This window comes from Cylas formicarius, unplaced genomic scaffold, assembly GCF_029955315.1.
Source record: "Cylas formicarius isolate icCylForm1 unplaced genomic scaffold, icCylForm1.1 PGA_scaffold_7__23_contigs__length_41026272, whole genome shotgun sequence".
NCBI classification, from domain to species: domain Eukaryota; kingdom Metazoa; phylum Arthropoda; class Insecta; order Coleoptera; family Brentidae; genus Cylas; species Cylas formicarius.
This window is the reverse complement of record NW_026844352.1, coordinates 37,176,687-37,192,090: the sequence shown is the minus strand read 5'-3', so window position 1 is coordinate 37,192,090 and position 15,404 is coordinate 37,176,687. Positions and strand designations below refer to the sequence as shown.

Here is a 15,404-nt window from a genome sequence, read left to right as displayed (position 1 = left end):
CGAGTTGCACCAGACCTGAATATTTTTTTGTTTTTTTTTAATTTCTGTAATTAAAATAACCTACAAGTATTATTGATTATTTGATAATAGTATATAGCATCAAATTAACCTAGTTGTTTTTGTTACTTATTTCAAAGAAATAAAGATTAGTTCAGAAATGCAACATATATCTTAGGTCCAATTCATATGAAACTGGGTTCGATTCACTTATATTTTTATTTTCTTGTTTTAAATATAACCATCCTGCATTTTTGATTTTTTCGCAACTTTCTATCTATATTTCATATATATAAGGTTGTTCGGAAAGTCATTTCGTTTTTTCCCCTCAGAGGACTTAATTACGTTTTTTCGAAACTAACTTCACACTTAAGCCGCATAACCATTATATGTCTTGAGAGCTGATATTGCAAGGCTTGTGTGTGAAAAAGTTCTAGTAATTCTACGCAGTAGTTTTTGGTTGGTGCCCTTTTAAATATGCAGAGCAATAAGCAGCATTTTCGTCATATTTTACTTTTTTACTTCAGAAAAGGTAAAAATGCTGTCCAAGCGAGAAAAAAATTAACGGATGTGTATGGAGAAGGCGTGTTAACAGTACACCAGTGCCAGAACTGGTTTGCAAAATTCCGATCCGGCAATTTTGATGTCGAAGATGCACCACGGTCTGGAAGGCCGGTCGAAGCTGACAAAGATGCGATAAAGGCATTAGTTGATGCAAATCGGCGAATAACCACACGAGAGATCGGTGAGAGATTAAATTTGTCGAATTCGACTGTTTATGGCCATTTGAAAGGCATGGGCTTAACCTCGAAGCTCGATGTGTGGGTGCCCCATGTCCTTACGGAGCGAAATTTGTGTCGTCGCGTTGACGTGTGTGATTCGCTCCTCAAACGTCAAGAAAATGATCCATTTTTGAAGCGGATTATTACTGGGGACGAAAAATGGGTTAGTTGGGTGTATACAACAATGTTAAACGCAAGCGGTCATGGAGCAGAAAAGATGAACCGGCTCAAAGCGTGTCAAAAGCCAACATTCACCAAAAAAAGGTGATGCTCTCCGTTTGGTGGGATGTCAAAGGAATAGTTTTTTTTGAGCTTTTGCCGGACAATACAACGATTAATTCAGAAGTCTATTGTCATCAACTGGACAAATTGAATGATTCACTTAAAGAGAAGAGGCCCGAATTAATCAACAGAAAGGGTGTAGTGTTCCACCAGGATAATGCGAGACCTCACACAAGTTTGGTCACTCGCCAAAAACTTTTACAGCTTGAATGGGACGTACTGCAACATCCACTATATTCTCCAGATCTGGCGCCTTCCGACTACTATTTGTTCCGGTCCCTCCAAAATTTTTTGGATGGCAAAACCTTTACCTCAAATGAAGATGTCAAAAACCACCTGAACCAGTTTTTTGCCAGCAAGGACCAAAACTTTTATGAGAGGGGAATTATGTTACTGCCAGAAAGATGGCAAAAGGTGTTGGACCAGAATGGCCAATATATAATTTAATAAAATATTTATTCATTATACGAAAACTGTCTTTCATGTTCCCCAAAAAAAACGAAATGACTTTCCGAACAACCCAATAATAAATATCCCTTATATCTTTTACCGTTTCTGGAACAAATTTATTTTTCTACTCCCGTCTGTAAAATGCCTAATTACACACCGATCTAGAGTGCGGGAAGCGTCTCTTTACCATGTTAGTTTCGTTTTCCACGGATCCGAACGGCTTCGGACATTTCCGGGATTTTACCGCACGGGTTTGGGAGCAATCAGATGTTTTCGTTGATATTTCCCACGCCTTCGTGTTGTTTTGCGAAAATGTACTCAAAAACTAACGGTCGTAGAAATAGTATATTATGCAACAAGTGCGGTAAAAGGCATTTGACTCACGAGTTTATTTGACACCAGCGGAGCGAGTGTTCAATAAACGAGTGAGTTAAAAAGTTTACTGAACGAGTTCCTTTTGGCTACATTTTCGCAAAACACGAATACATTCACTGACATGACTGTCAGAATTGACAAACGTTAAAATTCAAAGCTTGGGAAATATCTCCGAAAACATCCGATTGCTCCCAAACCCGTGTGGTAAAATCCCGGAAATGTCTGAAGCGGCTCGGATTCGTGGGAAACGAAACTGACGTGGTAAAGCGACGCTCCCCGCACGCTAGATTAGATATTTTACAGACGGGAGTAGAAAAACAATATTTCAGAAATGGAAAACTCGCCCGTGAATATTCCTGGACCAAATGTCCTTTTACGGGAGAGATTATATATTAACGGTACTGGTAAAAGAGCTATAGAAAACTTTATAGTTTTGGAAAATCGAACATCAAATGATTTTGCAATTAAACGACAAATTTTCTTCGAAAGCCATTGCGATTTCGGGTCCGATTTGATTATAAGATAAAAAGCTACATATTTCAGGATTACCGCTACGCTTTTTCAATGAACTGCGCGATAAACGATTTTAATTAAAATGATCTCGTTGAACGCTTTGCGATTATTTCTAAAACAATCAATTTAATTTAATTTTCAAATCTCGATTACTGCTAAAAGCCGGTAACTTTCGCAGGCACCTGATATCGGTTTTAAATTTCACTTCCTATCCATTTTGCAAAATGATAAATAAAACTAGATTTGTATTATAATTTGACATTAAAAACCTGATCGAAGAACGAAAGTATGTGGAAATTATCTAATTTCCACATACTTTCGGACTGAATCAGTGAAATAACCGTCCAAACACGGCGTAGTCTTGTTGTTTTTATTATAAACACTTTTTTGCTTTGATGCTGTTTATTGCTCAAGAACTTACAAACCTTTAAATGGCAATAATTTCGTAATAGTTCGCTTAACATGGCGATGTTACGTTAAAACTGTTTATCGACGCTGCAGATTCGACGATACAATATTTTATTGGGCGTTAATACTCAAAAAGTAGACTTAACGCGAATATTTTTGTTAAAAACAACCGCGCGGCTCAGTTGAACCTACGTGCTCTACATATTTGACAATAAAAATATTTTCCTACGGGGTCAAGACCGAAATGAAAAGAGCATAACCCGCTTTTACATTTATTTGCTATAACGATGGTTTTCACTCAAAGAAACCGGTTTTGGTTTCTACGTAAGGTGTGCTTAATGTGTATTAAAAAAAGTGCTCTGATTATTAGGATTAGACAGGCAAATTAAGAATGTGATTTATTATATTTACGAGAGAATAATCGAACAATGAGTCTTCAGGTGAGCAAAAAATTTGTGATTTTGATATTTTAATGAATAAACATTTCTTTACTAGTTAATCAAATGTTGTTGAGAAATTTTACATTTGTTAGTTTACTAAAACGTAATTAAACCTCGCAGGGACTTCAAAAATTTCAACGGGTTGCTTTCCAATTCTGAAGGACTCTTATAAACACTACAGCACAACCGAAAGATAAACAGCCTGCCAATAAAACCCACGATACGTTTGACCGCTTTGACGGTCTCAAGGTAAATATTTTTTAAAAATTTACTGCGGCTGGAATCCCAAACGATATTTAATTTAATCAGGAACGAAATTAATTCAGGTTGAAGGTTGAATTCGTGAACACAGCTTTCCATACCGTGTGGAACATACGGGAATTAATAATCTATTGCGGCATCTCAGCACAGATTACCGAAAGTTTGATAATCGTGTGTGCACTTAGAATGATTGCGAATCATTGCGAACAGTCAGGAAAGGTCAACAAATATTAAGATGATAAATGAAATTAGTGTAATTTGTAAGACCATTCAGCAGGAAATTACCAGCAAAAGTTGTTTAAAACTAAGTTATGGCTAAATAACGAAACATAGCCTGAGAAGACGAGGAATCACTTTTTAGAAATTTAAATTAGAAATAATTGTAATTATTTTTTTTTTATTAGTAGATTTTTAATTCTAAAACCCTTAAGATGTCGCTAAATTTTTTATATTTACCAATCCAAGTTATACTTTTCGGATGTCTGCATTTTGTTTGTGTAATTAATTAAAAAAATTCCTATATGTTGCACACTTAAGTGGCGACTCTCTATAGGCACCGATTTTTCCCGTATAATTTTGTTTTATAAAAAGTGTAAATACGACATTTTGACTTATTTTTTTTAATATTTTTTTGAAAAAGTTGTGTTATTTTGTTGATAATGATGATATTTTTAAACCGAACGCGCTGCATATTGTTTTTATATATTTACCAAGAATAAATCACATGCTACCGCAGCCTAATTTTCAAATAAAATTTTTAGTTCACTGCGTAAGTTCGTAAAAGTAAAATAATCGTGTATTTCCTGGATTGCTCAACCCGTTAAGACGAACACTCGTTCTTCGTACGTAGACGGATATTGCGCTAAAATCGATTAACTGAGTGTGAAATGATAATTTTATCAGTGCCGAATTTAACGCGTCGCTATTTTTAGTCTTCAGCGTAAAGTGATTATTAAAAATTACCAAACCGCGATGGCGATCGATGGCTTGTTTTAATATTTTTTAGAAAAAGTTGTGTTATATTGTTGATAATGATGATATTTTTAAACCGAACGCGCTGCATATTGTTTTTATATATTTACCAAGAATAAATCGCATGCTACCGCAGCCCAATTTTCAAATAAAATTTTTAGTTCACTGCGTAAGTTCGTAAAAGTAAAATAATCGTGTATTTCCTGGATTGCTCAACCCGTTAAGACGAACACTCGTTCTTCGTACGTAGACGGATATTGCGTTAAAATCGATTAACTGAGTGTGAAATGATAATTTTATCAGTGCCGAATTTAACGCGTCGCTATTTTTAGTCTTCAGCGTAAAGTGATTATTAAAAATTACCAAACCGCGATGGCGATCGATGGCTTGTTTTAATATTTTTTAGAAAAAGTTGTGTTATATTGTTGATAATGATGATATTTTTAAACCGAACGCGCTGCATATTGTTTTTATATATTTACCAAGAATAAATCGCATGCTACCGCAGCCCAATTTTCAAATAAAATTTTTAGTTCACTGCGTAAGTTCGTAAAAGTAAAATAATCGTGTATTTCCTGGATTGCTCAACCCGTTAAGACGAACACTCGTTCTTCGTACGTAGACGGATATTGCGTTAAAATCGATTAACTGAGTGTGAAATGATAATTTTATCAGTGCCGAATTTAACGCGTCGCTATTTTTAGTCTTCAGCGTAAAGTGATTATTAAAAATTACCAAACGGCGAAGGCGATCGATGGCGTGTTTTTCGTGGGTCCTGCGCATCCGCCAATATGTTAAAAACAGCAAGAAATCTCTTAAGATCTGTAACACCAAACAGGATCAGAATTTGTATCGGAGATATATTCTGATGTTGCCATAATTACATTAATTATTTATCAATTCTGTTTTTTTTTAAATGAAAATTCTTCCTTTAATTGAGCTTTCTAAAATCAACAAGGAGTGCGCCAAATTGGACGATTTTAAAGTTTCTTACGAAAGTTACGAAGCGTGGTGTGGTACTCAACTTTCATTAAAAAAATAATAGTAAAAACTGCACGTGATTATCTGCGACCGTTCCAGATTAAAAGAGTGTTTTTCGAAAATGTGCATGTTTTAAATTAAAAATCGCTGTAACTTTTTTGCCATGAAATATTTTGTGCTTCTCTAAAAATATTTCCAAAACAATTTTTTAAGTACAATTTAATGGTTTTTATAGAAACAAAAAAGTTGCACATGTTCGAAAAACATCCTATAGCGGCTTAAATGTTCAAAAGTCAAGAGAGCGTTTTTAAAAACATTTATTATACAGAAAGCGAAATAAAGTTTTATTCGAACTGGCCGTTACAAAGGTTGGAATAATTAAGAGCGTATTTTACAATATTACAACCGAATTAATACGGTGTCAGCGATGCGTTAGCTTCGCTTAGCTTTGGGCTTCGTCTGCAGTTTGGGACATATAACTAGCGGTAACAGATATCCCCGAGCGGTTTATTTTTTTTTTAATGAAAATTGAGCCCCACATAGCCACCATGTAAGGCTTTGGCTTTTTATGCGTCAAATTTGGCCCAACGTTCACGGTGTACGCTTTCTTCTGAGTGAGTGAGATCAAAGCAACTAAAAAAAAAAATTTTTCCGTGGACTATTAATTACAGATTTCTCAAGTATTTTTAGAGTAAGAACTACTATAAACGTATATATAATATAATATAATATAACGTAATAGGTGGGATTATTTTCTTTGGGCACAATTGGAACCGTTAGTTTACAGAAAGGAATCAAATAATTGACTCTTGTAGAAAGACTCAAAATACTCCAGGAATTTTCCATAGGCGTTTGTGTGAACATTTCCAACATTTATTGTAATTTTGATCTCGTTTTTCATTTAGCGTTTGTCTGTTTAATTTTGGTTAGAAACTTCTGATGGTGATCAAAAAAAAATTAAGCATCGGTTAAGCCAAACCAAAATATTCAAATTCCAATGAGAGTGTCCTTTTCACTTAGAAAGTGATTGTGGAATTAATTAAAAAAATATATATATATAATAATGCGCGAACAGAAGTGAGGAAAGTGAGAAATGATGTGGGTAGTTGCTAGAAGTAAGAGCTAAATTAGAAACAAATTCAAATTTCTCAAGTCCAGAAACTCCAAGTACCAATCTTTGTTCAGAAATCGGTATAATTTAGGCAAGTAGGCAGAAAAAGACACATAGAAATACTCGACAAATTGACCTTTCAAATTTCGAACACTTATTTAATAACGCACTGTATAATTTCAAATTTTATGTAATTTGTTACTCACATTACTATGAGAGATTGAGCAGAGATTAATATAATTAATATATTCACGTTTAGTGAAAGGGTGTCCTCGGTTTGATTCGTCAAACTTGCCGCCTACACCGTAAGCTGAAGTCTACTGAAAATAGGAACAACAAATTTGATGTAATTTGACATGAAGATTTTTACTGTTTTTCTTTTCGAAATTAAACATCAATTGTGCATTTTCATACTTTATTAACTTAATTTTGGCACAAGAAGAACAATGAGCCTATTCACTAATGTTTCAGTGTTGACCAAACGATCTTATATATTCGACTATTCGTGTTGTTACGCTTACAAATCACTAGCCCTAAAAAGACGCATCCCGGAATATTGAAAATGCTGCTACCGTCGTTTTTTTTTTTGTTTCGAGGGACATCCATTATGCTTAGGTATACTTACACGAAGTAGATACAATTTTACATACTGTACCTAGTTGCCAGGTATCACATTTTAATTGTTTTATAATTAGCAATAAGTACGGCGAGAACTTTCACGTAAAACTAAACAAAAATTGGGGACGCGGCATTTTCCCCACCCAGGTTATAAGGGAGCCGGATTAATATGTCAAGACGGCGCCTATGCCGACGAGAGATGAAGGATTTTCGTAAATACTGATGATATACGTACATTTTTATTAACAGTGCCTATTGCGGTTAATATTTAACTGCAACTTAATAAAATTATATACATGGGTTTTAAGACTTATGCATTATCGGTTTTTTCTCATGTGCATTTCTCAGCAACTAAAAATTTTTATGCATTCCTGAACCTCGATTTTTAGTTATTGGGAAATTGGATAGAATAGTGCGCAAGGCTTTGTCAGATTATGATCGAACACTATGATGTGAGAATTTTTGTTTCGACTGTACAGTAGCCCGATGAAAGTAATAAATAATCTATATTTACTTAGAACGTACTGGCTCTATTATATAATGATATAAACAACAGGTGAAAAGAAAAAAAACAAATCTATAACATACATACTTACACATTGCACACGTATGAAGATATGCGTGCAGCGACACCGATAGGTTCGGATTTTTCCGGAACTTATCAGCTGTCACGCGCCGCGTCAACAGTTTTTCCAAAATAAAGCTTTGTACCATTCATCGAATAAAATTAAACAAAAAAGTAATAATACAACTCGTTTTAAATCTAATAAAGCTTGTTCGAAACGAAATTGTCATGTCATTGGGATTATTATACGAGGTGTTTGCTGTACATGCGGAATTGAAGACAAATTGGAGATTAATCAAAAAGCATGTATTTCTTTTTCTCGAAATGGATTTAAAATTTTTTATAGTCAGATTATTCCATCATTCCGGAAACACCTCGTATTTAGCGCGGAAACAATACTGTCGCGTTACCCAGGTACAAACCCCTGTCAATTGATAGAATCTACATTTTAAAAATTCAAAACGTACCAATTAATAATAATAATTATTATTATTATTTTTTTAAACAACAGAAGATATGCAATGTCTCGGGATATAAATTTACAATGGATTACACCTTACGATCCGCAATAATAATAAAAATAATAATAGTAATAAAAAATAAATAACTTGAAGATCTACGTGATGCATATATACATAACAATACAACTACGACACCTTTTTTTGTAATACGATTTTTTGTCAAGTCTTTTGGCATTTATGTCACGACGCTCAATCGCACCGCAATTTTCTTTGTTCGCCCTTTGAATCGTTTCGGTTTTTGTCTCTCGTTAGTTTCACCTCCGGAAGGGGCCGATCCGCTTTTAAATGCATTGACTCCTCACTTGTGCGCAGCTCTCCTCAACAATACTCAATAGCGGGGTTACAAATACTTCACTTTTTTGAAAAAACCGGGCAGTGACGAAATTAAATTTAGAAAAAGCAAAATTGAAATCTTATTCTCTCTGTTTGAAACAAAATTAACTTTTCACATGTCATTTCCAATTATCATATTTTAAATGTGGATTAAAATGATTTTGTTCATATTTACGTGTTTAATTGTTTTGGTTGTTATATTTTACTTTCTTCCATTTTTGCTTTATTTCGCTTTAGTGGAAAGTGTATAATCCTCAGTACAAGTACTACGATTCCAAATGCAAGCAAATAAATAAAAAGAAACAAAAAATTAATTACAATTACAATCAATTTGAATTAAGAGGCATTAGATACGCATGTCTAGATTACATGGCTAAAATTGGAATTGGAAAGCTTATTAATAGCGAGGATTCGATCAAATATATCATGTCACCTTGATAGCTGCGATCAGGAAAATTGAAACCTAATTTACGAAAACATTATTTTATCATTGATGATGGGGCAAATAAATATACCAAAATTATGTTTAAAAAATTCAGTTTAGTGTTTAGTGTCTAAATTTCTTATAAAATGTTTTTTTACTTATTTTAAAGACCTTTATTATTATTATTATTATTACTAATATCATTATATATTTTTAATAGCTTTTTTCGATTTAAATTGTGTCTATATCTGGAAAAACTGATTGGCAAATTTTCTGGATTCCATGTATTCATAGTTATTCCTGAAAAAAAGTATAAATTGTCATGGAAAACCTGGAATTGTCTGTACTCGGCCAAATATTAATTAAAAAAGTCCGAAAATACGTTAGTTTACGCATTTCTCAAAAATCTAGAAGCAAATTGTTCTGTTTGAATTTAACGATGGTGTTCATGGTGTTAAGGCGCATATTTTTTGTAAAATAAATCTCGTGTTATTTAATGTTAAATGATTTTTGTATAAAAAGGGAGTGTGATTTTGGAAGGAGGGTTTTTGCTGTTCGGGTTTTTGTTTTTTATAAACAAAAAGAAAAAAGTCAGTGGCGCCCATTATCTCTGTCAAAATATTCAATTCCTGCAATGCTGAACTGACTGCCCTTGCATTTTTAAATTTCTTATAAAATGTTTTTTTTTTACTTAATTCAATAAAGACGTTTATTATTTTTATTTATATTTATTTTATTTTATAAAAACTTTTCGATATATTTCGTGTCTAGATCGCTCAAAAAATTTTCACCTAAAGTTTGATCACATCCTCATCAAAAATTTCGGATTTATTTGCCCCGACGCGATTTGCTTAAAAAATCCATGAACATGAAGAATCAATGCAAAGCGATCTCGTTCCTTCTCCCGCTCCCGAATCCGAACCCGTGCGCTCAGAACCACTGAGGGAACACCAGTTCCCTGTTGGGCCAGGCTCAGTCCTCCTCATTCCTCGGACTAGAATCGAACGTCATGTTGCGGTCCTGCGAAAAATTCAACACATCGGGTGACGCGCTATCCTGCGGATAATAAAAACCGCCGTCGTTGCTGGGTCCGGCGCCGCCGTTCAGTAGCAGGGGCGGCGACATATTCTGTCGTCCTGTCGAAGATGACGAGCCGGCAGTCATCTCCGTGCCGGAAGACATGTTGAAATTCATCTCGGTACCATCTCGGCACCAGAGTTGTCTCATCTCCTGGCGACGTTGCCGCATCAGCATTTTATATTCCGAGATACGCATCTTTTTGCCATCGACTATGCAAGTGCGTTTTGGCCTCGGTCGGTATCTGTAGTCCGGATGCTTTTCCATGTGAAGTTTGGACAGTCGCGACTGTTCCTCGTAATAAGGTTGTTTTTCCGAATTGGACATCGCCTTCCAACGGGCGCCGAGAATTTTCGAGATGTTCGAGTTGTGCATGTCCGGGCACGCCTTCAAGATTTTCCTTCTCTCGTCCTTTGCCCACACCATGAAAGCGTTCATCGGCCGTTTGATGTGAGGTTTGTTTTCGTTATCGCGTTTTTGTTGCTGCCTGATGATTTTCGCCTTTTCCGAGTTCTCATCGAGTTTGAAGCCGGCATCGGGCGCGCCCCACACTGAAATTTGAGAAAAAACTATTTAACAACATTCAATTTATTAATGACCGATTTTTTTGGGGTAGAATTTTTTGCACACTTTTTATAGACCTCCGTATACAAAGAAAGGAGCTCTCGTACTAGATTATTTACAAAAAAAAACATTCTTCTGAAATGTATAGGGAAGAATATTTGCATTTGGCAAATATTGGGAATTTATTGTACTTTAAGTGATTCTATGCTTTTCCGTAAGTCAAACTGTCCATTTGGAAACCGAATTTCTATAGTATACAAATTAAAGGTACATTTCATTTCACGAGGATCAATACTTAAGTCATCAATTGCAAAAATAAATCGAAACAAGCTTACAAACGAGCTTAGAAATGTCTCTTCCATCCAGCATACGAAAATGGCGATCGTCCAAACGCTGTTTTCGTAATTGTTAAATCTCTTTAATAATTTAGGGCGGAATATCTTTTGAGATAGAAATAATTTATAACGTTGGTGATACCTTTGTAGCTTAACTAAGCTGAACAGGGTCAGTTTTCCAATGAAATTAGGAGTAAATTTTAAACCATTCATGAGGAGAAATAAACGGAAGGAAAGTGGTATAACTATTTAAATGCATAATATTCTGAAGATACCGAAATTAAATTATCAGAGGTGGACTAAGAAATAATTTAGAAAAAACAAATAGTTTTATTTGAGAATTTCGTTCCTAGCACATTTATTCCCAATTTTACAAAAAAAAATATTCATAAGTTGTATGGTTCAAAATGAGTGTCTTCGGAGTTCGCTTATTTTGCCTATAGGGTGTGCCACTATCAACATTGAAAGTTTAAATAACTTACTTGCTTTTTGAGAAAAAAACTATTAAGTCAGAAAGTCAGTCTATTGATAATTTGCTTTATTCGGCAGTTTAAATTAAGATAAATGAGAATAACCGAAACAAAAAATCCAAACAGGCATGAAAATTCAGAATCTGTGATAAATTATTTTTGATTTATTATGGGGGTTATGCATTTAAATCCGCAACTTGTATCCCATTTAACCGACTCGGTATCTTTAATGGGTTTAAAATTAACTATTTACATAACTTCTGGGAATCATCCTGTTGGCTTCTTCTGAAGCTGAAGAAGTCAACAGGATGATTGGCGAAACGTCAGAATGTTCGATTCATCAACAACAGACGCAGGAGCAATCCAGAAGTTTTGTAAATTGTATTACAGTAGCCCGTGAAAGTTTCTTTGGAAAGTTATTGTGATTTTTTGATTAACCAACGTTTGATTGCCAACGTTTTGCAAACTTAATTGCAAGCGTAGTAGTATTGTAACTAAGGGGTGTTTTTTTTTCGATGTATAGAACTTTAAGTTGCAATAAAACAACGATGGATTATTCGATTCACATGAATTTTATTTATCCGAAAGATAATCTTGTGGCATTACATTTTAAATATGATTTCTGGAATATGACCGCCACATCCGATCTGGACGTCCAATTTTCGATGACTTTTTCCAACATTTGTGGTCGTATATCAGCAATAACGCGGCGAATGTTGTCTTCCAAATGGTCAAGCGTTTGTGGCTTATCCGCATAGACCAATGACTTTACATAGCCCCACAGAAAGTAGTCTAGCGGTGTTAAATCACAAGATCTTGGAGGCCAATTCGCAGGTCCAAAATGTGAAATTAGGCGGTCACCAAACGTGTCTTTCAATAAATCGATTGTGGCACGAGCTATGTGACATGTTGCGCCGTCTTGTTGAGACCTCATCTCCTGGACGTCACGGTTATTCAATTCAGGAATGAAAGAGTTAGTAATCATAGCTCTATGCCGATCACCATTGACGTTCTGACCATCATCGTTTTTGAAGAAGTACGGACCAATGACTCCACCAGCCCATAAAGCGCACCAAACAGTCAGTTTTTCTGGATGTAACGGTGTTTCGACATACACTTGAGGATTAGCTTCGCTGCAAATGCGGCAGTTTTGTTTGTTGACGTAGCCATTCAACCAGAAGTGCGCTTCATCGCTAAACAAAATTCGCTTATGAAAATCGGGAACAACGGCAATCTCGCACTATTTGCAAGCGTTGTTCATGCATGAATCGATTCATGATGAATTGCCAAACCAAACTGACAGCTGTTAAATCGGTCGCCAGCTTGAACAACTTAAAGTTCTATACATCCAAAAAAACACCCATTATTATGTGAACTAGTAGCGAATAGTCTCAAAAGTTATTGACCGGACTTCGCTTGTTCAACATCGTCTCATTACATTGCAACTGTTTCTGTTATAAAGCGACTGTGTTATTGAATTCTCAAATTTTCTCGAGGCCTTTAGAATGCATTTATAGCATTTTGAGTCGAATATTGTTTCCCGAAAATATATAACGATAGACATAATAAAATTTTGGCAAATTCCTTAACGTCAATCCCAAAATCTTAATTTTGACTATCGGCCAGATTTCCTGCATTTTATTCGGTAATTTTTCTTGCGATTCGCATTTAAATTGGTGAATTGAATGAATTGATAAAGGGACCGGTCGAATTAGGTATCACGCTCTAATAGACGATATTTTGGAAATATTTTGGCAGCGTTTCAGGGCGTTTTATTTGATATTTCAATTTTGTCATTGATTTAGATCTAACAGTGTTGAATTTGCCGAAATATTTGTAGGTAATAGGTAGGTAATGGGAGGCGATCAGACGAAAAAAAAAAAACAAAATACCACGACTTTGTGTTTCTTCTAAACAAAAAAAAAAACATTTACGATCGCTTTGGCAGATATTCAAATGCTTTATATTTTAATAATACCGGCTATAAATGAAATATACCGAGGGTATTATTTTAGACGCAGATCAAAGAGCGGAAATAATGTCACCGACGATTTGGAGAAATTGTTAAATGCCGAAATCGTGGGACGTATTAAAAGAAAAGTCAAAACAATCTGCCATTTATTCAGTTGCGTCCGTTTGGCGCAGGCGACATTAAGTCCGATTTTATGGCCGTTCGGAAAATCCGGGGGCCCGTTAAAAAGCGTCCAATTTGTTATGTGGCTAATTGCATCAGATTTATAACGGATTTAATTCGTATACGATAAATTTACGACGCTCTTCAAAAGGTTCATCGTCTTGCGGGACAGTTTTTCCGTTACCTAATAGAAATTTTTGAACATCTGGTTAATGATGGCGGACGGCAGAATCGAAAGCGATCTACAACAAAATGACGTTAAGTAACGTTAAGTGTGAAAAAGAAATGTACCTGGTTTTTAACTTAATTTAAAATATAACAATTTTATTTAAAACCCTCGCAGTTTTCCATGTATTTTGTTGAAATTTGGTAATTGCTGTGTTGGGTTAAACTTTTCTTGAAAATTTTATATATAAAAACGGCGTATTAGCAGAAAAACTGAGCGTTGTCTATACCAACCAAAAATATTCTCGATCCGCGCGTATGGTTTACTTTTGGATAACAATTCAGATATCGTAAATTAACTGCTAACTCTCTAACTTTGCTAATGATAATGATAAGTGTTTAGAATAATATACATCTTGTCCCGCAATTAGTGGACCAAATAAGTCCTAATTTTCTATTTAAACATATGCAGGGAAATACTCACTCAAAAAGTTTTGGAATTTTAGTAATTCTGATATGCTCATACTGATTCTAAAATTATAACTGTTAAATTTTGGTAAGGGCCATCACTTTTGAGGAATACAGGTAACAAAAACTGCAATAACTTTTTTGTGGGTTGACTTTTAACATTTTTTCTTATAAAATCGGGAAAGTTGTGTTCTGTTACGAGAAAAAGGTAGACTTAATGGATATATTAAAAAAATATTCTTCAACAATTGAAAAGTGGTAGTTATTTGTTTGTTAATTGTCAATTTTCATTCTATGGCTCATTAGGAGGCCATTTTTATGAGAAGCACAATAACATTAACTCGTAAGAATGTCTAACAGTGACAAATCACTAATTTATATAAGTTCTCGAACGCATTTCCATATTCACGAAGAATCAGGAAGTGATTGTTCATAGTTTCATTTCCAGCGACACTAATGGGGCTTAGTAACTCTTCTGCGCTATCTACTTCTTTTCCATAGAATTATACAGATTACCCTTCTTCTTCTTCTTATAGTGCCGTGACCGTTTAACGATCGTTTGGTATCAGGCTGGCCACCATGTTGACAATCATTGTTTTATTAACAGCTGCACGAAACAGTTCGATCGAGGATTTTCCATACCATTATCTTAGATTTTTCAACCATGATGTTCTTCTCCTTCCAGGGCCTCTCTTGCTATTCACTTTTCCCTCCATTATGAGGTGCAGTATGGCATACTTCTCAGGGTGACGCATAATATGTCCAAAGTATTCTAACTTACGCTGCTTGATGGTTAAAATTATCTCCAGAAGTTTGTTCATTCGCTCTAGTACTACTGCGTTATTGACTCTATCCACCCAGCTGATCATGAGTAGACGACGTTACATCCACATTTTGAACGCCTCTAGACGCTTGATGGTCGCGTCAGTGAGTGTCCATGACTCCATCCCAAATATGGGAGAACCGGAAGTACGTGACATTTAACCATTTTCAATCGCAGTTTCAATGTTAGATTATGGTTACAGAGAACTTTTTTCATTTTTACGAATGCTGCTCTTGCTTTTTCTATTCTAATTTTAATTTTATTAGATGGTCCCATTTATCGTTGATGTTACTGCCCAAGTAGGTCAACCTCCCAACTCGTTCCAGAGGTGCACC

At 35.0% G+C, this 15,404-nt stretch overlaps 1 protein-coding gene across 1 annotated transcript in view; it reads right to left on the bottom strand.

Moving 5' to 3' along the window:
• Positions 1 to 6,980: 6,980 nt before the first annotated feature.
• Positions 6,981 to 15,404, bottom strand: part of LOC132705195 (transcription factor SOX-13) — a 104,142-nt gene continuing 95,718 nt past the window's right edge. The window contains exon 6 of the mRNA XM_060675652.1: positions 6,981 to 10,661. Within this exon, the coding sequence (XP_060531635.1) occupies positions 10,006 to 10,661 (656 nt within the window). The 3' untranslated portion in view covers positions 6,981 to 10,005. The remainder of the gene's footprint in view (positions 10,662 to 15,404) is intronic.